Below are 27,944 nucleotides of genomic sequence, written 5' to 3'. Positions count from 1 at the left end.
AAGGCGCGCGGGGGCCGCGGCAGCCTGAAGGAGAAGGGGCGGGGCAGCAGGGGGTCGGGGACGCATTGCTAGCCCAGCAAGATGGGGAGCTGGTGCCCTGCAGCGAGGTGAGTACCAGTTGGCGGCGGCGGGGGGGGGGGCAGGTGAGAGGGAGAGAGAGGGACGTTTCTTCTGCTGGAAAATGGCACCGCCGCTGGAATAAAGGGCCAGCAAGGTTTCCTGAGCGGGGGCCGCTCCGGTGCAAACTCCCTTCTATGGCTAAAAGGATAGAGGGGGAACAGGGTTTCATGTTGAACTTACGGGTTGTAGGGCTGCCCCAAGGAATCCCGCTGTCTGAGGCAAAGCACAAGGTGCTTCCACACACCCACTTCTTCTGCTCGGGGAAGCCGTGGCTAGTCGTTTCAGACAGACAGAAGCGTTTTTGTTAAAGGGAGACTTCCTAGCCAGGCATGCTAGAAACAGCAGGCTAGAAAACCAATCAAGTCAGATGTACATAATAGCATCCTATTACAGTATGTGCATCTGACTTGTTTGGTTTTCTAGCCTGCTGTTTCTTAAAGTCTTCTTGGTTTCTATGTTTTAACTAGCTTTTTCACATATGCAAACTGTTCTGGTATATTTGTGATTACACTGCATGTAACTCTTGCAGGTCAGGCGCTACATCCTCCATACACCTGTGGTCTCCAACCATCACAGGGCTCTCTGCCTTCTCTCCCTCCCCACTATTGGAAGCCTCACTTTGCCTAATGGTAGGGCCACTTGCTAAGGCTCAGTCTTCTCTTGGGTATGTGCAACAACTGGGGTGTGGAGAGTGTCCTAGCCTGGAACACCTTAGGCTTCTCTACTCCACAGACTGTTTTCCTCCCAGCCGGCTGCTCTTTTCACACACACACACCAGACTCCCCGAGGGAAAGAGGAGACAGCCCATTGGGCACGTTCCAGATTAATAGAAACTTTGTGAGCAAAGATGTCCAAGCAAAACTCTTCCAGATTTGGAAGCCATTTTGGGATTCATCTAGTCAATGCCCTCTGCTCAGTTAAGGAAATTTGCAGCTAGTACGGTATCCCTGACAGGTGGTTGCCGAGTCTCTACTCAGCACCAAATTTAGGGCAGTGTGGGTGGTTCCTTTGCACAGGACACCAAGCCAAGGAGGCACAAAAGAACGGCAAAAACAACCAAAAAACCTTTGTTTATATGGGGACCTACTCAAAATTAGGCCCCAGTCAGACAGGCAATTGAATTGCCGCAATTATGATGTAGTGCACTTGAGAGCATGCGCAGAGCATGTGAGAACAAGGGTGGCATGAAAATAATAAATATTTTGGGGGGTGCCCCAATTTGTTCTCACTCATATTACCAAAGTCTGCCCCTGCTGTGCTTAAGTACTTCCAGTGGAGGAGATGTTGCCCTCTTATGAAAGACTGTTGAATACCCGTAGCTCTTGCTGTCAAAAGCAACATCTCCAAACATGTATAGCTGAAATCTGTTCCCTTGCTACTTCTGCACCTATAGTTTTCCTCCTACCCTTCTGGAGCAACAGTAAAGATACAGAACCATATTTGGTGTTATCTCCCTTTGGCTCTCCCACTCTTGTTCAGTGTTTTGCCAGGTTTCTAATAGCTGAGGCAGCTAAAGATTAAATTGCAAAAAAAGAAAGAGAATAGTGACAGTCTGGGAGCATCCTAGGAAAGGCTGGCCTCCGTCTGCCTCCCCCTGTTTCCATGCAGCATCAACCATTGTTCCATGATTCTCTGTTTTCAGATTGCTGCTTCTTGGCTTTCTGGCTCCTGGAGTGTGCTTTCAATTTGTTCCTATAACAGGTAAAAACCACTTGGCTAGGCGAATATGTGTTTTTCAAAGTTCTTGCATGCCCTTGATTTCCTCCTTGCTGTGAACAGTCTGTTAATAGGGAAAGAGAAAGAGCACATCTTTTTCCTCTTTAAAGAAGAGCTGTGTCCCACTCTTGGACTGCTTACTCATGCAAAGTAAAGAGGACAGGAATCACAGAATCATAGAGTTGGAAGAGACCACAAGGGCCATCCAGTCCAACCCCCGCCAAGCAGGAAACACCATCAAAGCATTCTTGACATATGCTGTCAAGCCTTTGCTTAAAGACCTCCAAAGAAGGAGACTCCACCACACTCCTTGGCAGCAAATTCCACTGTCGAACAGCTCTTACTGTCAGGAAGTTCTTCCTAATGTTTAGGTGGAATCTTCTTTCTTGTAGTTTGAATCCATTGCTCCATGTCCGCTTCTCTGGAGCAGCAGAAAACAACCTTTCTCCCTCCTCTACATCCTTTGATATATTTGAACTAAAGTTCACAGGGCAGGGGATACACAAGTCAACCCTAGGAGCAAATCAGTTTCCTATCTTGGCTCTTTGTCTTGGAGAAAGAGTCCGTGCTGGTCCTTCTGGAGTAGACATACTGGAAACCCTTCAGAATGCCATTGTCAACCTGGGGCATAAAAGACAGCTGTGAACAGATGGAGGTAAAGAAAGACTTCTTGAAGAACAGCAACCTGAAACCGAGATTTGGCTGCCTCTGTCATTAAGTGGGCTACTGTTAGTTGCTGCTGGAGGGAATTAGGGCTGCCCCCTTTTGAACTCCCCTCTTTGGCTGTTCCTCTTTGTTCTTGTTTAGAGTGTTGAAGGTGCAGTTGTGGGATGGAGGGCGAGGGAAGGGAAATGAGGAGCAAGCCTGTATAGATGTGTTGAGCATCCCCAAGAGGCTCAACCTGATGCTGGGACCATGGCTTGTGAACCATGTACGGTAGGAGTTTTGCTCCCATGTTGACTTGAGCCTGCTAGAAGGTCAGTGTCCACTTTGCTAACAAGTTTGATTTTTTGTTATCTCCTTGCCCTTCAGATCAGGTTAGCATGCAATGTCTAGGCAGCCTTGCCCGACTCCGGTTGAGTTCAGCCTATTTCCTAAACAAGTACGTCAGCTTTGCTGCCATTGGTGAGTTCTGTTTCTTTTCCTGCTTTTGATGAAGAGAAGAGTTGGGCCTTGTTCTACATGTAACATTCTTTCTTTCACCTTTGGAGGGGGGGGGATGAATGGGTCCCCCATGTGTGCCTTAACCAGGTTCTGGCCAGTGGCCAGATGTTTGCTTTGCTTCACTGGCTTGAGACAACCTCTCCAGAGATGCATTGGCCGATATTTTCCCTGAGGGTTGCAAGACTGTTTCCTGGTGCATGATGCCTCTTGTTAGCATGCTGAGCCCATCTGGCCAAATATCCAGTATCTGGTGCTGCAGGCTGTTGGTGCCTCTGGCCTGATAATCAGGATGTCAATGAGGTATATTAATGAATTAAATATTAACGCACACAATGCTGTTGTGGGTAACTATTCTGAAGCGTTTTCCCTTTCCCTCATCTAATGATCTACATTCTTGTCCTTCCAGACCAGTTTGGCAGGCTCTGGCCTATAGACGAGGTCCAGTCAACAAAATGTGGATACACCATTTCCCAAGACGTTTGGGGGAATATTGAGCTCCGTGCCTCGCTGCTTGGCTGTTACACTCTGATGGTGGGATGTAGGGCTGAGCTGTATGCTGCAGGGGTTGTGAAGAGGCTTCGGGACTGTTTGTGTGAAGCTGTCTCAATGGTCAAAACAAACTGTTGTGCCCAGCGGTGAGGAGCCGCCAACATAATGAGGCCTGGCGTGGGTCCCAGTTTGGGCTGTGAGGCGATTTCTACACAAAACACACCCACTTGCCCCCACGCCTGATGTCATCTATGATGTCATGTGTGGACATGGTCCAAAAGGAACAGCTGGGACCTTAAAGTGATTCCCCCATTGTTCCTTTGCAAGTGGAGTTCCCTCTCTGCATAATTGCTGGATTGCTGGATATGTTTGTTACATATTTAATCCAGCTCATCCTATACTGCAGGAGCAACACTTCCACCACCGCAAGCATAACCCTTAATGGAGGTTAACTGTTGGTCCTCTTCTTCCCACATTCAGAATGATCAGCACTTCACTTTGAACATCCAGATAAAGGCAGCGACAGACCCTGAGATGCAGCATGCGGTCGTGCTTAACATTCCAGTGAGCTGCTCCTATGGCCCATGGCAGCCTCGAGAAATAGTCTGCGAGGCAAACTATATGGAGGTAAATTTTTATATTAGGGAGCCAAGCAGCATTTTGAAATGCATGAGAGGCGTATCTTAAGATCTGCTTCCACCTTTCAAGAAGCCAAGTCTTTGAGCGTGAAGACTTTCACTTCCTAGAGCAGGAGGTTGCAGACACAGTGTACAGATTCCCCCAATGAACCTTGGGCGCTGTAGTGTTTTTTTTTTTAAGCTGCTGGGAATTGTAGCTCTGTGAAGGGTAAACTACAGTTGCCAGGATTCTTTGGGGGAAGCCATGTGCTTTGAATGTATGGGGTGTACACAGTCTGTATTTACAGGTGTACACTAAAATGCTCTTGGACTTCTCTGACTCTGCTTATGTCATGTGTGAAAGTTCATCTGGGGATAGAATGTGGAGTAAAAATTGTGTGTTCCGGATGCACATGGGGAGAGGTGGGGGGCAGGTTTAAAGGTAGAAACAAATATGAGATGCCAAAAATAATCTGAGGTATACACTTCAAAGGTTGGGAGCCTTGCACCTTGATTTCATGTTGGTTGCCAGAAGAAGCAGAAATGTTTAGTTGGCAAATCCTAATTGCAAAGTGTGTGTGTGTGAGAGAGAGAGGGGGGGGGGAGAGAGGGAGGGAGAGGGAGGGAGAGACGGACGGATAAGGCACATGGGAGATCCCGTACAAAGAGTAGCTGTGAAGAGTCTCACAATTACAATGTCCCTTTCCTGCACTCAAGGTCTCCGTAAGAAGGAACGTACCACCAATCCCAGATGGCTTTCTTCAAGATCAACCTGCAGGTCCACCTGAGGACTGGGCTGCTGCCTTCCCAGAGGTATCTCTCTCCTTTGCCACAACTGAGAAAGAATGGGGGGGGCAGACTTCCATAGGGAAGGTTATTTTAAAACTCTGAAATTCTTTCTTTCCTCTCCTCACTCCCTCCCCCATAGGCTGTAGCAGGGGCCTCCTCCATCTGGCAAATCGTCTTTCACATGGACGCTAGGAGGAAGGCCATGCGAGTGGAAGAAGCTCATGCTGCTGGCTATGGAGTCAACACCACAGACACAAGGATCGTGCTCAGGGCTCCCTACAATGCCACTGAGGCTCAGAAAGTGGAGGTAAGTGCATAACCCCCCAAAATAGGGAGGTGCGGGTCAAAAGGAAACAGCAAGAGCTTCAATGGTTTGTAGAATTAATAGTTGTATTTTTGTATGTGTGTCTTTACACTGCTTTGATGGCCTCAAGCTGTAAAGCAACTTAGAAACTTGTAAAGTAAAAACAAAACTTGCGTAAGATAAATTTTGCACATATATCTACCTTGATCCTTTCAGCATGGAACATCCCTGACATGGCCAGGGACACCTGTGTCTTTTTGAGCTTTAGTAATGAGAAATGTAATGGGTGGGTAGCATGCAGTCAGCAGAATGCCTTGGCTAGGAAGTCTCTGAGTGTTAGATGATATATTTCTGCAACTGAAGTAGAAAAGTGGGAGTAGTACTAAGGATGGTGAAGGAAGCTAGACCCTTGACCAGGGCTTTATGTAGACTCATGATCTGTACTAACTTGGCATGAATGGATTTGAACTGAGCAACAAGAGGTGCTGAACTATTTGGCCAACGTAAATGATGCAAATTAAGCGCAATTTGAATGGCATGTGCCTAATTCTGCGATGCCATTGAAAACAACTCTGCTCTTGCTAGTTCACGGGAAAAGGGACTGAGCTGTGAGGCACTGAAACATGGCAACGGACAGAGACAGGAGCTGCTGCTGCTTCTGTTTTCAGGTCAATGGGATTCCCTTCTCCTCTGTGAGGTCCAGCACCTACTACAAGCAGCGCTGGATGCTCCTAATGGTGGACACAGCAGTGACCTGCCCTATAGGTACGTAAAGGGGGTCTGTCTTTTGAGTTGTAGACCCCTTAAGCCCACAAGAGTTTCCATGCTTTGGATTCCCTCCTTGATGGTGCAGGAATTCGAAACAGCTGCATTGAAAGGTGAACCTACCTTTTTCACATCTTCTGAAACAATATGAAAACAAACACAGCTATACAGTGGAACCTTGGTTCACGAACACCTCGGTTTACGAATTTTCGGTTTACGAACGCCGCAGACCCATCTGGAATGGATTAATCCACTTTCCATTACTTTCAATGGGAAAGTTCGCTTCAGTTTATGAACGCTTCAGTTTATGAACAGACTTCCGGAACCAATTGTGTTCATAAACCGAGGTACCACTGTACTAAAAAAAAATGCTTCTCTGATTTTTGCAGTGCAGTTCTTCAGACAAGTAATGTGTGTACAGCATTGCTTATACTGGGCATAAAGTGTGCATAAACATTCATATTGGTGGAAACCGGGGGGGGGGGGTTAGCCAGAACTCGCTGGAACTCGGTTCAAGCGCCACTCAGGTTGGTGCCATTGCAATTGTACAAGAACAAGGGAGGCCTTTGTGGTGAATCCTGAATGATTTTCATGTGGACTTAGTCTTTTTATCTTTTGCAAACTAATGTTGAACTAGTTACAGGTAGGTAGCCGTGTTGGTCTGAGTCGAAACAAAATTAAAAAACTTCCTTCGGTAGCACCTTAAAGACCAACTAAGTTTTTATTTTGGTATGAGCTTTCGTGTGCATGCACACTTCTGAAGAAGAATCTGAAGAAGTGTGCATCTGAAGAAGTGTGCATGCACACGAAAGCTCATACCAAAATAAAAACTTAGTTGGTCTTTAAGGTGCTACTGAAGGAAGTTTTTTAATGTTGAACTAAATTTGAAGTTAGAAAAATGAGAAACAAGGGGCTTATTCACACCTTCCATCCACTCTTTCCAGGCACAGCGTGTAATTTAAGGCTCTGTGTCTGAGTGCCCCCATTTCCTTTTTTGTTCTGGAGCTTTCCCTGTGGAAACCTAATCAGAGCAAATGGTCAATCTGCAGAAAATCTGAATTGACATTTGCTTGGATTCAGCTTTAAATGGGTTTTTGCAGGGAAAGCTGGGCGGGGGGCAGGCGCGGTGCTAGGGCTTTTTGCGCCCTAAGCAAAACACTTTCTGGCGCCTGCGGAGCTTTGCGTGGGGAGTGGGAGGCTGAGGCCGCCTCAACTGAACAGCTGAGAGGCGTAGCGAGGTGGCCCCAGGCTCACGCTCCCCCTGTGCGCCTCCGGAGCTTCGTGCCCGGAGCGCGAGCTTGGGGCCGCCTCACCGCGCCTCTCAGCTGTTCAGAGGCGGCCCCAGGCCCGCGCGCCTCCGGATAGCGTCCTGAGGCAGCACCGGCGGGTGGCGGTGGGCGGTGAGCGGCCTGGTCAGCGCCCCCTCCATTTTGGTGCCCTAGGCCATGGCCTAGTTCGCCTTAATGGAAGCGCTGGGGCTGGTGGGGGGAGGAGCTCTTGGACATGGAGCATTGAAGCAAGGACCTCTGCCAGACTTTAGAAAGAGCAAAAGACAAGTACAGTAAGTGGGATTCAGCCCCAAGAGGAGCCAAACTTGGCATGTTCCTCCATCCACAGACAAGCTGTTTGCTTAACATTTATCTTGGTTTGTTTGCACAAAAAGCTTATGTGGAGGTTAGATTCCATGCCGCCTCTGTCATTCTGATTTGCTTGCTGGGTAGTTATTTGCCAATGAGCATCCAACCTGCATTCATTCCAATTTGCTTGCAGTGTGTCTTCCTGTTGCTCATTCATTCACCCCACACTTCTCAGTGCCTTTCTCTGTCACTTTCCAACCCTCAAAGAGCCTGTTTCTTTTTCAAAGTGGATTTGTTGTGCTGGGGCAACAGAACCCTTTAAGCCACTAACTGGGAAGTCTAAACTTCTGGGATGGGCTTCAATCTCTCCCACAAAAGAGTGACCGTCTGGAGACTCCCTAAGCTATGATGATCTACACTTCCCTCTCCCTCTCTCTCCCTCCCTCCTCCCCTCTGCCAGATGGTGTGCACTACTCAAAGGAAACAATTACCTGGACTATTCCCAAGAGCATCCCTCCTCTCCTGGTTGGAGCTGGCATTGTCAAGGAGCTGCAAGTGAGCATGGGAGTCAACCTGGAGAAACTGTCTGCGCAAGACATCAGAAGTCGGGGATACTCACTGGCTAGTGACAAGGATGCTATTGTAGTAAAGATGCCCATTGGTGCACCGGGTGGAAACTACAAGGTGGGTACGGACATTGCTCCTGGATGCTTTAGATAATTCAATGGTCTAGCACAGGCACCCCCAAACTGCGGCCCTCCGGATGTTTTGGCCTACAACTCCCATGATCCCTAGCTAACAGGACCAGTGGTCGGGGAAGATAGGAATTGTAGTCCAAAACTTTTGGAGGGCCGAAGTTTGGGGATGCCTGGTCTAGCACAAGGTGTTTTTGAATGGGGAGTAATCTGTTAAATGGCAGGGAGGCAAATGGATGGCCATGCATTGCTTCATTCCCGAATTATGTACTCTACAAGAGGGGTGGCAGAAGGTGGATTGGGATCTACTGGTAGTTTCTGGATTGTTTGTAATGGCTCAGCAGGGGGTTGTCTCACAAGGCATACAAGGTGCCGATGCCTACATGGGCCATTTTTTGTGTGTGCACGCCATTGTCAACATATGAGTGCTTTCTATTTTATGCCTCCAAAATTGATGAGCTCAGTTCACACTCTGTGCTGCCCCCCTTCCACAATTAGTTCTTCTAACCCCCCTCCCTGCAGGTCAGGAAACCTGGGGTCCATTGTGGCCATGACAGCAGGTATTTGTTTACCAGTATGCATGTACCTTTGTACATGTACTTTGTAGCGCAACAAGTTTCCACCAAAGCCAAAATTGAAGCATGACTTTTTTATTTTAAAAAACTGAAATACAAGTTTTTCGGTCTATCAGATTTGCACAAAAGAGCAAGTCAAAAGAAATAGATGTGTGTGTTGTGCCTCCCAAAGGCAAAGAATGACCAGGTAGGGAGGGGCATGTGCACCTCTGATCATTGACTTAAAAGTTTTGGGGTGGAATCAATGGGGCAATGCAAGCGCTGTGCTTGAATAAAAGGATGCTGCTCTCATTTCTGAGAGAGAGAAGGGAGAAGGTCCTAATTTGTCTTGGGAAAGATCTTCCTTTCCTTTTTTCTGTACATGCAAGGGCAAATATTACTATTATAATAAATTATTTTATTAAGATTTTCCAACAAAATTTTAACATAATACTAAAAACAAAAATACAAATTACCTCTTATATTTTCTATTACCCCCCCCTCGACTTACCCCAACTTCCCTTTCTGGTTTATCACATATTCATTTCTTCTGCCTATAATTTTATATACCTTATATATTGAAATTGAAATTATACCTTATTAACGTTTTCTTAACGTTTTACTCTCATATTTATATTTTCTGTTTATATTCATTAATTGTAAGTGTCTTAATCAAATCCTGCAAGCGAGTCCATTTCAGTGCATTAGTTACAGGAAGGTAGCCGTGTTGGTCTGGCGTAGTCAAAACAAAATAAAAAAATTCCTTCCAGCAGCACCTTAGAGACCAACTAAATTTGTCATTGGTGTGAGCTTTCGTGTGCATGCACACGTCTGCAGATACACTGAAACAGAAGTCACCAGACCCTTATACTGTTTCAGTGTATCTGAAGAAGTGTGCATGCACACGAAAGCTCATACCAGTGACAAACTTACTTGGTCTCTAAGGTGCTACTGGAAGGAATTGTTAAATTTTGTTTCAGTGCATTGTTTCTGTATAAAGATTCCCAATCTTTCTTGAAATCATTATTGTCCTTATCTTTAAGTCTCTCAGTCAGATTTGCCATTTCAGCATATTCCATCAATTTTTCTTACCATTGTTCTTTCATTGGTATTTCATCACTTTTCCATCTTTGAGCTAATAAAATTCTGGCTGCTATAGTCACATACATGAATAATTTTTTATTGTCTTTTGGTAAATCTTGACCTAAAATACCCAATAGAAAAGCTTCTGGTCTTTTAACAAATGTTATCTTAAACATTCTTTTCATTTCATTATAAATCATATCCCAATGATTTTTAATTGTTTTACAATTCCACCACATATTAAAAAGGTATCTTCCTTTTCTTTACATTTCCAGCACTTGTTAGAGCTTGTTCTAAACATTTTTGCCATTTTTGCCAGTGTTATATACCATCTGTACATCATTTTCATATAATTCTTTTAGCAATATACAATCAGTCAATTTAACTTAATTTCCATTAAAATATTATCTGTTTGTGCTAGAGCAGCTCTGCAAAAAAGAAGCTGAATTTTAAATTTCAAAAAAATAACCACACAGACTACATCTTTTCCTTTGGGACAGAAACCAAATGAGAGCAAGGAGTATAGTGACAGATGACCCCCAGTGAAATGGCACCACACATGTAAAAAAAAAACCCTAAACTGCCCGAACTGTGCACATGGGTTTGTCCACCATTGAGTAACATGCACATTTATATTAGCTAGATTGTCCTTATTGGAATATTCTCAGATTCGAAAATCCAGATGTGCAGGCTGCTAGGTTCAAGGAGGAGGTCATGTGGATGAGACTCGGCTGCTTCAAATACACATTAAACTCCTGTGTGGGTGATTCTGCAGTTGGCGGTCAATAGCAGCCACTAAAAGGCTTTCTTCCATGAAGCAGGCTGCTGAAAGAGAGAGGGGAAACCAGTAGTGGATTTTTGTGTGTGAAAATGCTGAGTTTGGTTCTGGAATTGGATCACTCCTTGGCACGGAGCCACGCCACTCCTGCATTCTATAAAGAGAATGTTGCCCTTCTATATCCTCAGACACTGAGCTCTTCCACACTTCAACTTCTTCCGCTGCTTTCACCCAGGAAAACCCGCCGGAGCAAATATCAGTTAGGTTTTCTGCGGGTTTTCCCCAGGAAACCAGCGGGACAAACTGAGAACTGCTTGGAGCTGTGATTTCTTGGCATGGGATAAGCAGCTGTGTGGACAAGCCCACTGTTTTGCACTTGACTTTGGTTGGCAGAGCTCTAGCAAAGAGTTCTAGAAAAAAACAATGTAAGCATGCTCACTCCTGCTATACAAAATGGTCTTAATGGCACTTTCTTCCAAAATGAGGGAGATGAAATGTGTCAATAATAATAATAATAATAATTTATTATTTATACCCCACCCATCTGGCTAGGTTTCCCCAGCCCCTCTGGGCAGCTTCCAACAGAAATATTAAAATACACTAATTTCTTAAAGATTAAAAGCTTCCCTAAACAGGGCTGCCTTCAGATGTCCTCTAAAAGTCTGGTAGTTATTTTTCTTTTTGACATCTGGTGGGAGGGCATTCCAGAGGGCGGGTGCCACTACAGAGAAGGCCTTCTGCCTGGTTCCCTGTAACTTGGCTTCTCGCAGCGAGGGAACTGCCAGAAGGCCCTCGGAGCTGGACCTCAGCTCCTGTATCACAAATCCTTAACAAGTCCAGAGCCCATGTTTTGGGATTGAAATAGCAACAAGGCGGGAACCAGGGAGACAAGGGAACTTCTCACGCATCCTGCCAAAACATGGCTTGTATTAACATTAGGTCCCTTTAACTGATGTCTACTTGTTTATCTCTTGCTCCAGACCTATGTGATTGATGGGAAACCAATGATTACCTACAAAATCACCCCTTATGTAGAGCATCTGTGGGAAGATGACAAGAGGGGTATTACGAAACATACCATCCTGAAGGATATTAGCACCCCTCTGCAACCTGTGCCGGTCATAGTTACAGATTGTGAGTGTTCATTGTAAACAAAAGTCGTGTAAAGTTGTTGAAACGTTGGTGACAACTGTGTGTGCTAGCAGATGCCTTCTATTCTAGCAAGATCAAATTCCAGAATGCCTCTAGATGTGCTTAACTCTTCAGTGGGAGAGTTAGAGATGGCATCATACTCTTGGTCAAAGAGCACACTGGCTTACAATGTTGATCTTGAGCACAGGAACCACTTCACTATTGGGGGTGTGTGTGCGCGCCTATGTGCCTATGAGCCTATTCTTGATCCTTGAATTTGGGGAAGAGCTTGTCGCTCCATGTAGAGCCTTTACTTTGAAAGCAGATGTTTCAAGGTTCAATCCCTGGCATCTCCAGGTAGGGCTGGATGAGAATCCTGTCTGAAAACCTGAGGAGCTGATGCTAGTCAGTGCACACATTACGAAGCTTATACTTGGTATAAGGCAGCTTCCTCAGTCGCCCCTTCTAAATGGGTCCTGCCCACCTGCACTGAAGAGCTGTAGCACATGCATTGCCAAAGGTCCCAGGTTGAAATGTTAGCCTCTCCAGGTAGGGACTGGACATGACTTGTATCTGATTCTGAAACCCTGGAGAGCCTCTCCCAGTCAGTACAGGGCTAGACGGTCCAATTATTGGATTCCTCTTTTCTTTGTTGGAAGCTAGCTGATTTGGTGCCTTCAGATGTCGCTGGACTCCCCTCAGCCCGCCAGTGGTCAGGGAAGCCAGGAGTTGCCATCCACCACATCTGGACAGCCACAGGTTGACCACCCTTGGTCTTTGTCTTTGAAGGAAGAACATTGGATTGGTGAAGGAATAAACAAATAAGCAAACATGTTCTGTAGGAAGGATGAGCTTTGTTAAATAGGAAAATTGTCTAACATCCAGAATATGTTTGCAAAATGACAACCTTGAAGGATTTATAGAAAGGAGAAGCATCATATGTTTGTGGGGGGCTTGTTGACAGAACAACTGAGGAAATCCATTAGAGAGCAAATTTAACTCATAAGCCTGATGAGCAAAATTGATATGTGGAACTGGCCTAGAAAAATGTTTTGTTTTACAAAAACTGTATTTCTCTTCTCCGTACAGATACAAATGCCAGCCTCCAGCTCTTCAATGCAACCGTTGGCACCTTCCTGCCAGATGTAGTGCTGGTCAGTATTGCTGTGGATGGTTCAGGGCCCTTGCCACTACCTGAGGCTGAGAAGAAGGGCTATAAGATCTATGAAGCCAAGTATTCCAATGGAAGTCGGGGCTACGTGGTTCAAGTCCCCTTTGATGCCCCTGGAGTTGGAAGGGAGGTGAGTGCTGGCACCCACCAAGCCTTGTCTGTGGGCTCTTGGAGGGGAGTGCATTGCAGTTGTAAGGGGCAAAGCATAAAGAGTGGAAGTGCTGGTGGTCCTGTTGACTAACCCTTCAGCACTTGCAGATACATTGACTATCCATCCTTAAATAATCCGAGCTAGGAAAACAAATTTTGGCATGACATCCTTGGAAAGGTCTAACGCAAAAGAATATACTTGGAACATGGAGTTTCTTTCATCTAATTCTTTCCAGGAGGTTGCATCTCTTTCCCCCTGTATCCTAGAACTGAGTTGAGACTTGGTAAGGGATGGTGCTTGTTTATGCCTCTGGAACTGCCAAGTTGCCTCTCACTCCAAGTGTGTATAGCTGATGGGGTGGAATGTATGGATACCTTCTCTCTGGAGCATATTAAAAATAAGCCACTCTGCCCCTAAACTCCAGGCACAAGCTCCTTCAAGCAGATGCATGTCAATCTTTTATGATGCGCTTAAGGCACCAAGAAAACTGGATTTGTGTGACAACTGAATGCAACCCACCAGCTATATATGGTGCCCCGTTAATTTTTTTTTATAAATCACTGTGTAGTTTCTTGTCTTGGGACTGCAAAAAACACTGCAAGGGTATGAAATCTAGTAGGCCACAATGCATGGCTTGTAGGTTAAAGTGTATGTGCCTCTCCTTCCTGGCTTTCATGAGCACAGGAGACCTTCCGTCCCTTGAGAGCCGTCACACTCTAAATGATGGGGATAGAATAGCAAAGGTTTGCCATGATGCTGAATAACCAGAGCTCAACTCTGCTCAAATTATCTTCCCAGTATGTACCAGATAACATCAGAAACTACACTACAAACCCCATATTGGGATTCAGTGTGATTCCTCAGGGAGACACCTTTGATGTCCCCGTTCCTCTGACAGCCCTAGTCCAGGATGCAGGTGAGTTGGTTCTTATCACTTTCCATTTTGGATTCAAGAATCGGTTAGTGGAAATGGTGAACTTAACTTTAGCTGCTGAAGGTTAAATATTGGGGAGATGCACCTATTGTTCAATTTGAAGTGGCATCTAGGATTTCACCAGGGGCAGGGAGGGAGGGGGCTTTGGGGTTGCCTGTAAAGAACACCAATATTGAACTATGAATATCAAATAGCTTGGCATCATTAAAACAGTGGTGACTAAATGGATAAGTTATACCAAGGTTTAGATAACTATTTGTATTATTTTATAATGTTACTGCTCGGTGTAGAGCAGGCATCCCCAAACTGCGGCCCTCCAGATGTTTTGGCCTACAACTCCCATGATCCCTAGCTAACAGGACCAGTGGTCAGGGAAGGTGGGAATTGTAGTCCAAAACATCTGAAGGGCCAAAGTTTGGAGGGCCAAAGTACAATCCCTGTTGTAGAGGGACAGGTCTTGATCTTGATTTAGCCTACCTTGAAGTGTTATGGGGAGGAAAAAACAAAAGTGGGGCATTCCAGTTCTCCATTGTGGGCAGCTCCTGCTGAACATAACAGGCATCCTCCTGTTGCTGGGGATGCTGGTCCACTAGGGCAGAGGGGACACTGTCCCACTCAACTCAGTCTTCCCTCAGCCAGCCCCCACCTGCCTACAATTGGTGCAGGGGAAGACCTGCCTGCCTGCCTGCTTCTCCTTCTTAGTCTCAGCAGGGAGTAGGATGGGGGTAAAGCCAGGGGCGTAGCAAGGGGGCCGATGGGGGCGGTGCGCCCCGGGTTCCACTCGGGAGGGTACACTCGGCACGCCCCCCCCCCTGACTCCCAAGCTGAGCCTCCAGCCTCCTGGTAAAAAGCCGGCACGGCACGGCACGGCACACCGAGTGGGCTTTTTTACGGGAGGCTGGAGGCTTGGCTTTGGAGTTGCGCTACACCTTTATTTAGCACGCATGCACAGTAAAGGGGTAGTGCGCACCCCCGTGACTCCAAAGCTGAGCTTCCAGCTCCAGCCTCCCAGTAGAAAGCCTCGTTCACTGAGCGGGCTTTCTACCGGGAGGCTAGAGGCTCGGCTTTGGAGTGGGGGGGGGGGCGCTACCCTCTACGTAGTGCGCATGTGTCATTATGTAGCGATGTCGTCGTCCCCCCCCGGTGCATGGCAGTTTCCCACCCCGGGTGACGCAGCAGCTTCCTACGCTACTGGGTCAAGCTGGAATCAGTTGGCTCTGCTGGTCATTGGCTCTGGTTTCTTCTGCCTTCCCAGTCTCATGGGCGCCAGCCACTATTCTGTTGACTCCTGGAAATATAGCCAACTACTAGAATGGTAATTTTCAGTAAATAGAGATTGGTTTCTAGCCTGCAAGTATTATTCTAGAAATTGTGCCTGGAAGGATAAAACAAATTGGCCCTTAGAGAGGACTTCTAGGAGAAGGTTGGGCAGGCAAATGGTTGTGGGATTTTTTTTGCTCTAGGTAAGGTGAGAATTGATGGCCCTTTTCACTTCATAATCAGTAGCTCTACTTTAACAGGGCTTTGAAATCAAGTACTCTTCAGTGGGCTAGGTGGTAAAAGCATGTTAAATGCACACAGGTATGACATTGTCATTGTGTGTGGATCACATTCTGTTTGAGAATCCACAGGCAGCACCTTGTCTTTGTAGGTGCTCTACAACAAAGAGCCTTAACTGTGTGAATACGGTGGAGGTGTGGCCAGTGAAGGGTTAACAAACATGTGCAGGGCCTGACCAGGTGAGTGGCCAGGCACTGTGTCCCACCTCCCTAGACCCAATGCGTCCTGAAGTGGTGTGCCTCCGTGCGCCTGTGCCCTGAACATTGGGTCCCTGTGCAATACCTGAGCCTCGGCAGGTGTCTTACCCTGAAGAGCATTTGCTTCTAGCCTCATGCAAAGATTCAATTTGGAGGAATTGGCCTTGGCTGCTGCTTGGCTGCCTAGAAAGTTGTACTACAGTTAAATTGTGCCGGTGCCATCGGAAGGGCGGGGAGAATGTGAATGGACAAGGATTCCTGCTCCTGAAAGCCTTGCTTCTTCCTGCTGCCTCCCCCCCCCCAGTGCTGCCCCAGGCTGAGGGATTCTGTGATGACAAAGCCCTCTACCTGGTGGTGAAACGAGGCAACGTGGACCAGGACTGGCTTCCCTTTGCGGGGGATGATCTTTTGACTCGGGAGAAGGCACAGGCACTCGGCTATACTTTGCTGGACAATGGGACCCACTTGGCCTTAAGGGTGCCCAGGCAGACTGCCCACGTGCGCTATGAGGTAAGGGGAACACGGTGTGTGTGTGTGTGTGTGTGTGTGTGTGTGTGTGTGTGTGTGTGTGTAGAAGCTTGGGTTGCACAGGCACGAAGCGGGAAAACTAGAAGCAGCTGTGAGGGGTACGGTGATCTGTTTCCTTGGGGTAATTGCTTTCCAAGAGTCATATGTACCAATGCCCTGGGTGCCCGGGCACCCACAAATTTTGGTGCCAGGTCCTGGGCACCCATGGTTATGGGCCCAAGCTGGCACTCCTGCCAAGAGTATGGTTCTCTGGCAAAGTCACTTGTATTGGACAAGTACTTTTAAATGTAAGCATTTCCCCCCTGCTCTCTGGCTGAAAATGCTCCCAGAGCAGGTTACAAAGGTCAGTATTAAGACGGCTCTTTCCAGGTTATCGTAAAAAAGACATGATGTACATGGAAGAAAGAGTGGAGCTAGAGGAACCTCAGGTACCAGTTCTTCGTCCTGGTGCATGAATGAACAGCTGGCGTGTAAACGATTCCAGTGGTATGATGAGAGAGGAACCACAGGCAGGTGGCCTTGGCGGCAGCAGCAGCAACAACTCAAGAGGCCACCTTCCCTTCTCTGCTCTTGAGCATGTTTGGCACTGGGTACCATGACCAGAATGGCAAATCTCTTTGCTTCAGCAAAAGGAATTACTCACCCCCTATTTGCCACCTCCAACAAAACATCATTTTAAGGGCCCTGCTTTGCTTTCAGTCATGAGAGTACCCTTGAACCCAGACCCTTGAGCTTTGCAGGAGGAACCTCTTTGCCTCTGCTAGAGATCCATCTAAGGCTTAAAGTGACCTTGAGAATCTGGGGCAGAAGACAGGCTGATGTTCTCGTCTTCTGCACACCAGTGTGTGAGTGCTGATGACTAGAGACTGTGTAGGAGATGGGTTTGAATCTTTGTTGGTGCTTTGTCTGAAGTGGGATTTGTGTGTTGTGAGGAGCATCCCTGGCAGACTGGTCTGGGTCTTGGCAGGTGCCCACCTCATCCGTTGGCTGCTGGATATCCTCTTCCATTAATCCAAGGTATGGGTCTAAAAGGGGCATTCCTGCTGCTACCTCCCGGTTTGTCCAGAAGAGGGAGGATGACTGAAACCAAGGGTGCAAATAGGCAATTGAGGACTGCAGAATATCCACCTTGGGTTGGAAGGGGTTGGCGGTGAGCTTGTCTAAGCCTCCGGATGCAGCCAGCTCTTTACTTGTGCAACTAGTCTGGTCCCCTTTGCTTCGTAGGAAATAGATTCTTTTGGGATTTTGGTCACCTTCCAGTTGCAGCTGAAGGACTATCGTCTTGCTGAAATGATAGACTTTGCCGTTTCCTGCAGCTTCTCTACAGAAGACCTCATTGGTAATTCCTCTCTTGAGCCCAGGGGCAGGGGACCCTTTTCCACTTGGGGGCCGCATTCCCTTCTGGGAACCACATGCCAGGGGTGGGTGGAGCAAGAAACAAGAGGATAGCATTTCTGTTGTGTTGTACTCTGTAATTTTATTTGCTTTCCTAATGTCAATTCATAATTTCCATCATGTCCATCTTGGGCACCAGCTATTTGTTCTTCATTTTCATTAGCAGAGAAAATGATTTCATTTGATGGTACAGTTGGTACCTCGTGTTACGTACTTAATCCATTCCGGAGGTCCGTTTGTAACAAGAAACCGCTCGTAACATGAGGCATGCTTTCCCTAATGGCGCCTCCCGCTGCTGCCATGCGATTTCTGCTTGCATCCCGGGGCAAAGGTCACAACAAGGGTCATCTGCTTCCGGGTTAGCAGAGCGCGTAACCTGCAGCATTTGTAAGGGGGATGGTACATAACACAAGGTACCACTGTATTGAAGTCTCCTGCTTGCTACTCTGCTTATATTCAGCAAGACACCTTCTCTCATCTTCTTGCCGCTTCTGCTTCTTGGCTTTTCTACAGAGGCAGATTTTGGGGAGCACAACCAGTTGGGTTGCACTGGGTGTGGAGCCTTGGGGGTGCCACAACTATGATGTAGAATGGAAGGTGAGAGGCGGGGTGTGTGGAATTTTGGGTGTCTCTCAGGGTGCTGTTGAAATTTGAGAACCCAAGGTCTAGCACTGCTTGTCTGTTATGCTCTGGCATATTAATTTCCCTTGCAGATTGCCTGGCTAATGGCACAATGAGGATCTCTGCCTTGAAGCTGGTTGGCACCCCAGATCTGGTGCCTTCTGGCCTAGTGCTGAGAGACAGGCGCTGCAGGCCAGTTTCGGTGACAGAGGAAGGAGCAACGTTCATCTTCAACGTAACCTCTTGTGGGACAACTCGCAAGGTAAGAAATGGCTACTTTGTCAGGAGCAGTGTCCATGAGGCCACTCATGTTAGAAGAAGATGGTTCCTGAATGTTTACTCCAGCAATACATGTCTAGCTCCAAAAACCACGCTCGCTCTTGATTTGGATTGTCTTGGGTTGAAGCAGCCTGCCTCTTCCTTAGCTACTGGAGGTGGCTGTGAAGCTTGGCACAAAGTCTTCTAGTCCAGTACTTGAGGCTCCCTGTCTCTCAGGGATGTTGGGAAGATGAGGGGCAATGTACATGCACCACTAGTGCTACGCTGAGCTCCTTCGGGAAGGAACATCAAGACCAGGGGTAACCTGTGGTTCTCTGGATGTTGCCAGATTCCAAATACCCAGCAGCCAGCATGGCCCATGGTGGGAAAGGGGATATTGGGAGTTGTAGCCCAACCGCATCTAGAGGACCCCGGATTGCCAAGCCTCTGCTCTAGAAGATGGTTGAAACCGCCTCCTGTTTTATCCTCTAATCTCATCTGCAGTTTGAAGGTGCCACCATGTCCTATGAAAACGAAGTCCTCTATTTTCTCACAGGCCAAGCAGCACCTATCTATCAGTGAGTACTCGTGGCTTGGGCGAAGGACTGGGGAAGGAAGCTGTTTATCGCATTACAAGGGTCACTTGGTGACATGGCCCCCATGTGCAAGCTTGTCCTAGGAGATGCAGCCTGCCTTTAAACATAACCAGCTATAACTCTTGTGCCAGTTTCTGCTGCAGCTCCCTTTCTCCCCCTCCACCCCTCAAAGCAGGGCTATCCCTTCAGAACTGTTCTGGACTGGAAGGTTAACTAATGGGCTATTCTCTCACTTGTCTTTTTCAAGGTTGAAATGTGCTTGCCGGTACTTTATTGGTGATACCCTGTTGTTCCAGTACAGCCCAATAGAAGCCCCATTGCCAAGCATCCTGCCTGGGCTGGGGGTGCTGGTGCTTGCCCTTAAGCTGGCCAGAGGTAATGTCACAGCACAGCCTTCTGGGGGAGCCTTGCAGGTTAAGGCCGCAACCAAACTTTATCTCGAAATATGTGAATTTTATCTCAAAACAGCAGACAGGAATGTGGATAAAACATTTATGAAGAACATTTTTAAATCTGAAATCAGGGATAGGGAACTTATGGCCCTTTTAGACATTGTTGGACCGCAGCTCCCATCAGCCTCAGGCATTATGGCCAGTGGCTGTGGATGTAGTCAAAGATTTGTAGGGCCAGATCTACATAATACAAATATTGTATTGATGTTGAGGGAGAATACTTCTTAAGATGTTGCTAGTCAAATGCAATTGCAGTAAGTATTCACATTAAGTCTCTCCACCACAAGGTAGGGAGATTTAATCCAACCTGTAGTATTTGAGTGTTGAATACCTAGTTTATGGATTGTGAGCTAAAGAGTTCTGTTGCCTTTTCTTCCCTCACCCCCAAAACATGTGGAGGGGACATTTTAGGAGCAGCCAGGAACATCTCTTGGCTGTTTTGAGTGTGGGGGCTAGGGTTGGCAGTGGCCTAGTTGGATTCCTCAGATCAAGTGGTTTGGTAGTGAGCGCCAGACTTTCCCAGACCACCTAGTAGAGATGCCATACACAGAGATGTATTGCAGAAAAGGATTCTTTTTGCACAGTCACCTTTCTAAACTCCTTGGGAGTTCTCCCATCCCATGATCCTTGGGAGCATCATCTTCATAATTTATTTCAGCTTTAAGCTCATGTACACATGAAAATAGGCACGACAAGACATACTTGCTTTACAACCAATAAAAATAATATAGAGCTAAAAATATAATAATTACAGATAATATAAAAGTGGGGAAAAAATATGGTAAAAGCTTTCAGGATTCATGTAACAATCCATTTCGCCTTTTATAGGACAGAACAGAAGTTAAAAATCTTGTCACTTGCAAGGTTATGAACGAATCAGTGTCTTGCAATAAATAAAAGGGCAAGATGAGTCTCTACTGGAAGTCCAGAGAATTTTTGGACTAATGGGCTCAGTTTATCCGGACAGCACTATACAGAGGGCAAGTATAAACTATATGCTGAAGGGATTCCGTCAACTGGTTATCACAGGAACATAGAACTGAGGCTCTGCCCTTAGAGAATCTGTGAAGAAGGACGTTGGAGGGGAAAGCATTGAACCTCGCTTTAATAAATGCAAAACGGTGGCTGGCAATAGAGAGGGATGATAAATAAGCTGGAACATGCTGTGCGGGAGTAACACCCATATGCTGAGGCGGACATCCCCCCCCCCCGCCCAGCATAAGATTACGTTGCAAGTCTGTATCATCCAATCTCTGATAAATATTTTAGCTGTGGCAAGATCAAAATTTAAGGATTCTAGGGGGGAGATTCCAAAAAGCAAAAGCTTGGCATGGACCTTGCTGGCCCAGGGACTGGTGAATTCGTCACGCCATAAATATTGGGCTAGATAATAATTTGGTAATCTGTTAGTGTTAGCCAGTAATAGAAAACCCGTTTCCACAGAAGTGTCTCTTGCAAGGGGATCTTCAGTTCCAGACGTATAGCCGCATTGCTCACATGTGAGGGATGGTTCAAAAGACAGCGTAAAGATAGATTTTGGAGGGTCTCAAGAGGGGCAAAATTTGCCAAGGCAGCCCAAAGTGGTGCAGCATATGCAAGTATGGCAGCTACTTTTGGGAGCAGCTTTTTGTGTGATGGTGGAGGATCTGTTGGAGCAGATTTCCACTTGATTTGCTCTAGATTCAGGCAGTTAAAAAAGCTTGTTCTCTGTCACTGGTATAAGGTCTTGCCATAGTTCTCTGTGATCTCTCAGCCCTGGTCCCAAGGGTTCATATCAGTGCTGAAAGCAGAGGTGCTGTTTGCATTGCACCAGCCTGGCTCTCGCGTGGGAGAACAGAACCTACCAGGGAGAAATAGCCTAGGCCAGCTGTTCTCAACCTTGAGTCCCAACTCCATCACCCCTGACTGCTGGCCAGGCTGCCTAGGAATGATGGGAGTTATAGCCCAACAATATTTGGGGCTCAAGGTTGAGAAAGGCTGACCTGGACTGCTCAATGCCAGCCTTGGCTTGTTAAAAGCAACTAATTCCTTTGGGTTTGTTAAGGTTCTAATATGTGCCTTTCTCTCCCCCCCTCCCCACGGCACCCTGACAAGATAAGTCCTACAGCAGCTTCTACCAAGACATGGAGCATCCAGTAACTCGCTACCTTAGAGAACCACTTCACTTCCAGGTTGAGCTTCTCTACAGCCAGGACCCACAACTGGAACTTTTTCTGGAGGACTGCTGGGCTACAGCATCTTCTGACAGGAATTCTCTTCCGCAGTGGAACATAGTGATGGACAGGTAAGAGTCTGAATAATACTTTACTAGTTCTAAGAGCAAGGATGATGTTTTCACAGCCTGTTAATTCAGTGAGGTGAGGAGGTTGGTTGATGTGGTTGCATTTGCTGAGGCAGTTTACAGGGCCGTCTTAAGCTTATCCAGTGCCGTGGTGCAAAGATCCCTTTCCCAAAATTTAGAGCTTGGGGCCCAACTTGTGGAAGGTGGTGACAGGAGGCATCTTGGCGCCAGACGAGGCCGTCCCCACGAAGAGCGCTGGCTTATAAAGCTGCTGCCAGCTCCCCAGAGACCCTGCACACAGCCGCGCCTGCCTCGCTCCTCGGAGCAGATAAGCGCCAAGGCTGCCCACTGGGGCTCTCCGCTGCCCACCCACCGACAAGCACTCCCCGCAAGGGCGGCCCCCCGCCTTGCCAAAGTTCACTCTGGTGCCGTCACGGGCAAAACAAATGCGCGCCCAGGCGAAGAGGGTGTGCACGAGAGAGCACAAGGCAGAGAGTGAAGCGCGGAGAGCAGGAGAAGCTTGGCCGCCCGTCCTTGGGAATGGCCGGGAGATGGGAAGGCGGTGGGGCAGTGGGGTGGGGTGGGGTCCGGAGAAAGAGAAGGGACTTCAGGGAGGGAAGAGGCGCCGCTCCCTCAGATGACGGCTCGGCGGGCAGCGGCTGAGGAGATTCCTGCAGCCGAGGGAGAGGAGGCAGCGGCAGAGGAGGAGGAGCCATAGGGCTTAGTGGCCTTGCACACCACTCTCCTGCTGCCACTCTAGGCAGGAGTCTTGCTGGTTCTGCAAGAAGAGGAAGCTTTTGCCGCCTCACATGGAGCTCCTGGCTGCCGCGCTCAGCCGGACACCAGCCGTTCGGCGCCCCTTCGGCGCCTCTGGTGGCCAGGCGCCCTGGCGCATTGCGCCACCCAGCCCGGGCCTAGAGCCGGCCCTGCAGTTTACCATTTTAAAATTATATTGTCCCCTTAGGTATCTGGGGCAAAAATAGAATAGCACTTCTGGGTGGAGGAGTGATGCCTAGAACTGAATGAGATGATATGAAAACACAACACAAGGCAGAATGGAGCATGAGAATCAGTACTGCCTGCTGCTGTGTTCTCTTAAGTACCTGACCATATTGAAACAAACATTTCTTACAGGGGGGGGGAGTTTTAGTAAATTTCAGAAGCCAGAGACAGGAGTACTAGGCTTGTACTGAGCATCACAAGTGTGCATAACAGCAGGTCACAGGCTCCAGCTTTTCTTGTGGCATTCAGGCTGCCCGGTGTGTTCATTGCCACAATGATGTGGCAGCAAGGCTTGTATCTCTTCTCTGTTATGCCCCCCCCCCAAGTTGTGAGAACACAGAGGACTCTCATCAAACCACATTCCATGGAGTGACTGAGGACTCTGTCCCTTTCCCTACACACCTGAAGCGGTTTGAAGTGAAAATGTTTACATTTATGGTGGACAACCAAGCACTTCAGGAGCAGGTAAGGGAAGCTCTTGGCCATGGGATAATGCTTGCTATTGAACCAATGTGGTCCCATAAGAGTACAGACTTGCCTGCCTCAGTTGCTGTGCTCCGATAGTTTCTGTGGATGCAGTCTTAACTATTGCGTTTAATTCCTACGCCACAGGAATTAAAGTCAAGGGCACCATATTGATTTAAAACAATAAAATTAAAGCTGAGCTGGTATGTATTTTGGCACAAAGAGACACATGCTAGGGGCAGGGAGGGGTTGGGAGTTTTGCTTCCTGGTTCTCCTGCTATGTTATGTTGCTTTTACTGTCTTCAGATCTACTTCCACTGCAGTGCCATCATCTGTGATTCTAGCCAGCTGGCCATGGACACCTTCTGTGCCCGGCGCTGCATTCCCAGAAGGCAGAGAGTAGGTAGGTGTCTTGTGAGGGAAATGGCTTCTGTAGAGCTCTCTACCTTCAAATAGAGCGGCAGGAGATCTGTGGCTCTCAAAGCAACATGGCCAATGTGAACTGTATTCTTAACAGTGGATCACAAATTCCTCACCTCTCTTCTAATCCCCTGCCAGAGGCCAGCTTGGCTTTCCCTATTGCCTAGAACACAGGTGGGAAACCTTTCTCACTCTGCACTCCATGTCCTTAGCAGGATCTGGCCTCTTTTCAGTCACCTGAAAGGAGGACTAGCCTGCATAGCCAATGCAAAATTGAACCCCACCCCAATCAGCAGACACCACTTATCTTGACAGGCGGGTGTGGTTTTCTGGGGAAACAGGTGGGTTTTAGGTCAGCTCACAATGAAATGCACTCAGCAATTGATGTCTTGTCATGTGCACACATGGCTATAATGCACATCGAGTTTTGTTTGTTTTAAACTGATGAGCAGATAGTCTCAGTACTGAGATGTCTACTGCTGCCCTACCTCAGAGGCCTTTTTAAGGCTACAGGTTCATGCAAGCTAAACACATCATTTAGACTGTTCCTTAAAAAACAACTATAATAGAAATTGCTTTATAATGAGGAATTGTGATATTAAGTCTAAAACTCATGAAGATGTAATGGCATTACGTATGAAAGCATCTTAGGAGACCAGCCTGGCTGAAGCTATGCTGTGGACCAAGCAGTTCTCCAGGAGAACTACAATGCAAGCTGGACCATTACAGCTTTCTGTAGCATTTCAGAAAATGGCTTTTGTTCATTGGGTTTCTATAAACGAATGGCATTTTGGGACAGATGCAATAGTAAAGAAAAAATGGAGTAGAACATATACAGTTGATCCTTAGCCAGTGGGGGGGGGGGGGTCAGCATGTTAAACTGAGATGCTAAAAAGACATTGAAAGTGTGAGATGATGCATGTTGATGGAAACGGGCGTACCCAGGATCAAAATTAGGGGGGGCAAGGGGCGGGAGGGGAGGGGCCACAGTGGGAATGTGGGCGGGGCTACGTTGCCTGCGCCACCAGGCTCCCGGCGTGAAGCTCCAGAGGCGCGCGGGGAACGTGAGCCTGTGGCTGCCTCCTCCGCTTACGCTCCCCGCTGCTTAGCGCTCCTCCGCTTACGCTCCCCTCTGGAGCTTCGCGCCGGGAGCGGGAGCCTGGGGCTGCCACGCCTGCGCCCCTCAGCCTTTTGCTTCTGGGGGGGGGAATTGCCCCCTCCTGCCCCCCTGCCTACGCCCATGGATGGAAAGTGGATTTCAAATCTGCATAGGTTATTAGAGCTACTTTATACTGGTTGCAGAGTCCTTCTGCTTTAGGCGGATGTAAATGAATGTAGTAAATGCTGCCTTTCCCCCCTCCCTTTCCAGGCCGTAGCATTGATTCTACCCGCGGTCGGCAAGTGCATGTCTCATCTAGACCAGTTGTGATAAGGAGGGACCATACGTGACCATCCTAGGAATAGAAAGAGACTGGACTAGGATCAGCATTTAGCAACAGAAATGGCAAATGTTCTGTTGCTGGCTGTTACAGCTGTGTACATCTTGTGCAATAAAGGTATACAACAGAAATATTCAGACCTTTTGCTCTTTTGAGAAAGGGGGTGGGAAAAACTAAACGCCCAAATATTTGATTAGGAAGCCCCTTATCTAAACTATTGCACTGACCCCTGTATTGGAAATTGTTTCCTACCTCTGAAAGAAGGGCTAGAGCAGGGTGGCCAACTGCCAAGAGACTATGATCTACTTACAGAATCAAAATCTGGCGGTGATCTACCCCCATTTTTTGGGATTCAGCTCAAATTTGTTGAGCTTTTTTTAGGGAGAAGGAAAGGGGGGTAACCAGATTTGGTAACCTTTTTGGGGGGAGCACTGCCCAAATATTTTTCTTACGGGGGACAACAGAAACTTTTAGAGATTTCTTGGGAGAGAGTTGCATAAAAGCACTCACAAACTCCTTTACCCACTCCATTAACCTACCTATCAAGATTTCTTAAAACATACATGCCTTCATCCGTTCTTAATATGACACCTGCATCACCATTTTGGTAACCAACTGTTTGATACCACGCGAGTTCTGTGTCAGGGCCAGCTTCAGGGAATCCTTAAGGTGCTCATCTGTCATGTTTGAACGTTGCGCTCTCTCTCTCTCTCCCCCACCCCCTCAGCTACGGGCACCCATCCACCTCTCTTTCTCCCCCCACCCCTCAGCTAGGGGCACCATCCACCTCCCCCCCCCTCTCTTTCTTTCTCCCCCACCCCCTCAGCTAGGGGCACCCATCCACACCTCTCTCTCTCTGGCTCCCAGTGGCTCAATGAGACAGGGACAGGGGGGAAATCCCTCTGTGAGTCGAGGCTCCTGCTTTCCTCCCACGCACGCAAACTCACACACAATCCTCCCTATCTGCCGGCATGAGGGAGGAGGAGCCGGGGAGCTCTAGGCAGGCAAGAGGGACAGGGAGCAATCCAGCCATTCTGTGCAACGCACTAACACAGTCACACACATACTGATAAGCTCAGTATCGGGAAGAGGGAAGGAGCTCTCCCTGCAATTGCCCATGGTTATTCAGCTTTTTTGTGGGGGAGAGACAAGAGTTCCTGAGGGTTTTTTGGGGGGGGGCTCTTTCTTTTCTTTTAGGCTGGTGATCACTAAGGAACCCACAATCTGCCGTGTTTCCCACATTTTAAGACACCGTCTTATATTAATTTTACTCAAGAAAATAAGCCTATGGCTTATTTTCAGGGGGTGTCTTTTAAAAAAAAAATTATTACTGTAAGTACCCCTCCTTACCGCGGCCAGCACTGCTGCTGTTGGGTCCCGCTGGCTCAGGGCGCACAGCAAGGAGGACGCCTCTAGCCAAAGGTTTAAGGGTGTGTGTGTGTCGGGAAGTTTCATTTGGCGGGGGGGGGGGGAGTTGGAGGCACAATTTTCCTCCATTGCAGGGCCTTCGTGGTCCCTTCCAATTCCACAATTCTGTGAAACCGGAGGACATCATCGTCAATGTTGGCATATGACAAAGGTGACCCTAAGCAAACCAAGCCGAGAACGGATGGCACAGGCAGAAAAGTCCCTCCTCCCCTCCTCCCCTGACGCTGCGGTAGACCTGCTGGCGGTGCTGAGCGGGGCCCCGAGGCCGTAGAGCATGGCTCGCACAGGTGGCTGTAGCGGGAGCGCAGGGGCTGCCGTGGGGCTGAGCTGCAGCATGTGGGCGTCGCTGCTGTTGTTGCTGCTGCTACTGCTGAGGCTGGCGCCGGCGGGGGACATGCCCCCGTGCCTGTGCCCGTGGCGAGGGCGCTGGCCGGCTCGGCTGCTGCGCCGCACAGAGCACCGGATCAAGGAGCCGGTCCGCAGAGTTAGCGCCAGCAGCGCCGCACGGAGCATCGCCTCCTCAATCCGGCATGGCGCTGCTGGGCGCTGACTCTGCAGACCGGCTCCTCGATCTGGTCCTCCGCGCAGCGCTGATCAGCGCCGACCCGACAGGCCGCCAGATCAAGGAAGCAGCCTGCTGGGTCGGTGCCCAGCACCAGATCGAGGAAGCTTCCCAGGGTTGGGGGGGGGGAAGAAAGAGGGAAAAGGTGTCGGCGGGGAGAGAAAATGTGCGAGTCCTCTCCCCTTTCTTTCCTGCTTAGCCGGCTTGCAGGCAAGCTGAAGCAATCGAGCCGACGTCTCTAATGACAGAACAGCCGTTTTCTCTCCCTGCCGACACCTTTTCCCTCTTTCTTTCCCCCCTCCCACCACCCTGGAAAGCGACGGAGGCGAGGATCAATTGCTTTGGCCCGGGGGTTGCCATTTTACAGGAACAAACGTGAAAAGAAAAAAGAGGCAACAAGCCCGGTCAGCGGCGTCTCCCTCCCTCACCCAAATGGAACTTCCCGACACCCCCCCTTAAACTTTGGCCAGAGGCGTCCTCGGGCCCCGTTCACACCTTCACTGCTGGGCACCGACCCTGCAGGTAGACCTATGTCTTATTTTCGGGGTATGTCTTATATTTTAAAAATCTTTAAAATCCTGCCATGGCTTACTTTATGACTACGGCTTAAAAAGGGGGAAACACGGTACCCGCGATCTACCAGAAACGTCCTGGGGATCTACCGGTAGATCCCGATCTACCTGTTGGCCATGCCTGGGCTAG

At 48.2% G+C, this 27,944-nt stretch overlaps 1 protein-coding gene across 2 annotated transcripts; it reads left to right on the top strand.

The window, feature by feature from the left end:
• Positions 1–16: 16 nt before the first annotated feature.
• LOC118075386 (uncharacterized) lies at positions 17–25,445 on the top strand. 2 transcript variants are annotated; one of them, XM_035097332.2, is made up of 21 exons: positions 17–107; positions 1,763–1,821; positions 2,869–2,961; positions 3,407–3,531; positions 3,970–4,116; positions 4,824–4,919; positions 5,035–5,202; positions 5,868–5,964; positions 8,002–8,225; positions 11,632–11,785; positions 12,872–13,083; positions 13,903–14,020; positions 16,100–16,305; positions 17,548–17,662; positions 18,432–18,601; positions 19,102–19,175; positions 19,441–19,568; positions 21,740–21,929; positions 23,255–23,393; positions 23,700–23,796; positions 25,183–25,445. In XM_035097332.2, exons 1-21 carry the CDS (start codon positions 82–84, stop codon positions 25,260–25,262), a joined length of 2,718 nt encoding a protein of 905 aa, XP_034953223.1. In that variant the 5' UTR covers positions 17–81; the 3' UTR covers positions 25,263–25,445. The 2 variants fall into 2 exon arrangements, with proteins under 2 accessions (XP_034953223.1, XP_034953225.1); XM_035097334.2 differs by lacking the exons at positions 23,255–23,393; positions 23,700–23,796; positions 25,183–25,445 and having other exon boundaries at positions 20,474–21,873.
• Positions 25,446–27,944: the final 2,499 nt, after the last annotated feature.

The sequence above is a fragment of the Zootoca vivipara genome, chromosome 16, assembly GCF_963506605.1.
Source record: "Zootoca vivipara chromosome 16, rZooViv1.1, whole genome shotgun sequence".
Classification (NCBI taxonomy): domain Eukaryota; kingdom Metazoa; phylum Chordata; class Lepidosauria; order Squamata; family Lacertidae; genus Zootoca; species Zootoca vivipara.
This window is presented reverse-complemented; position numbering and strand designations above follow the sequence as displayed.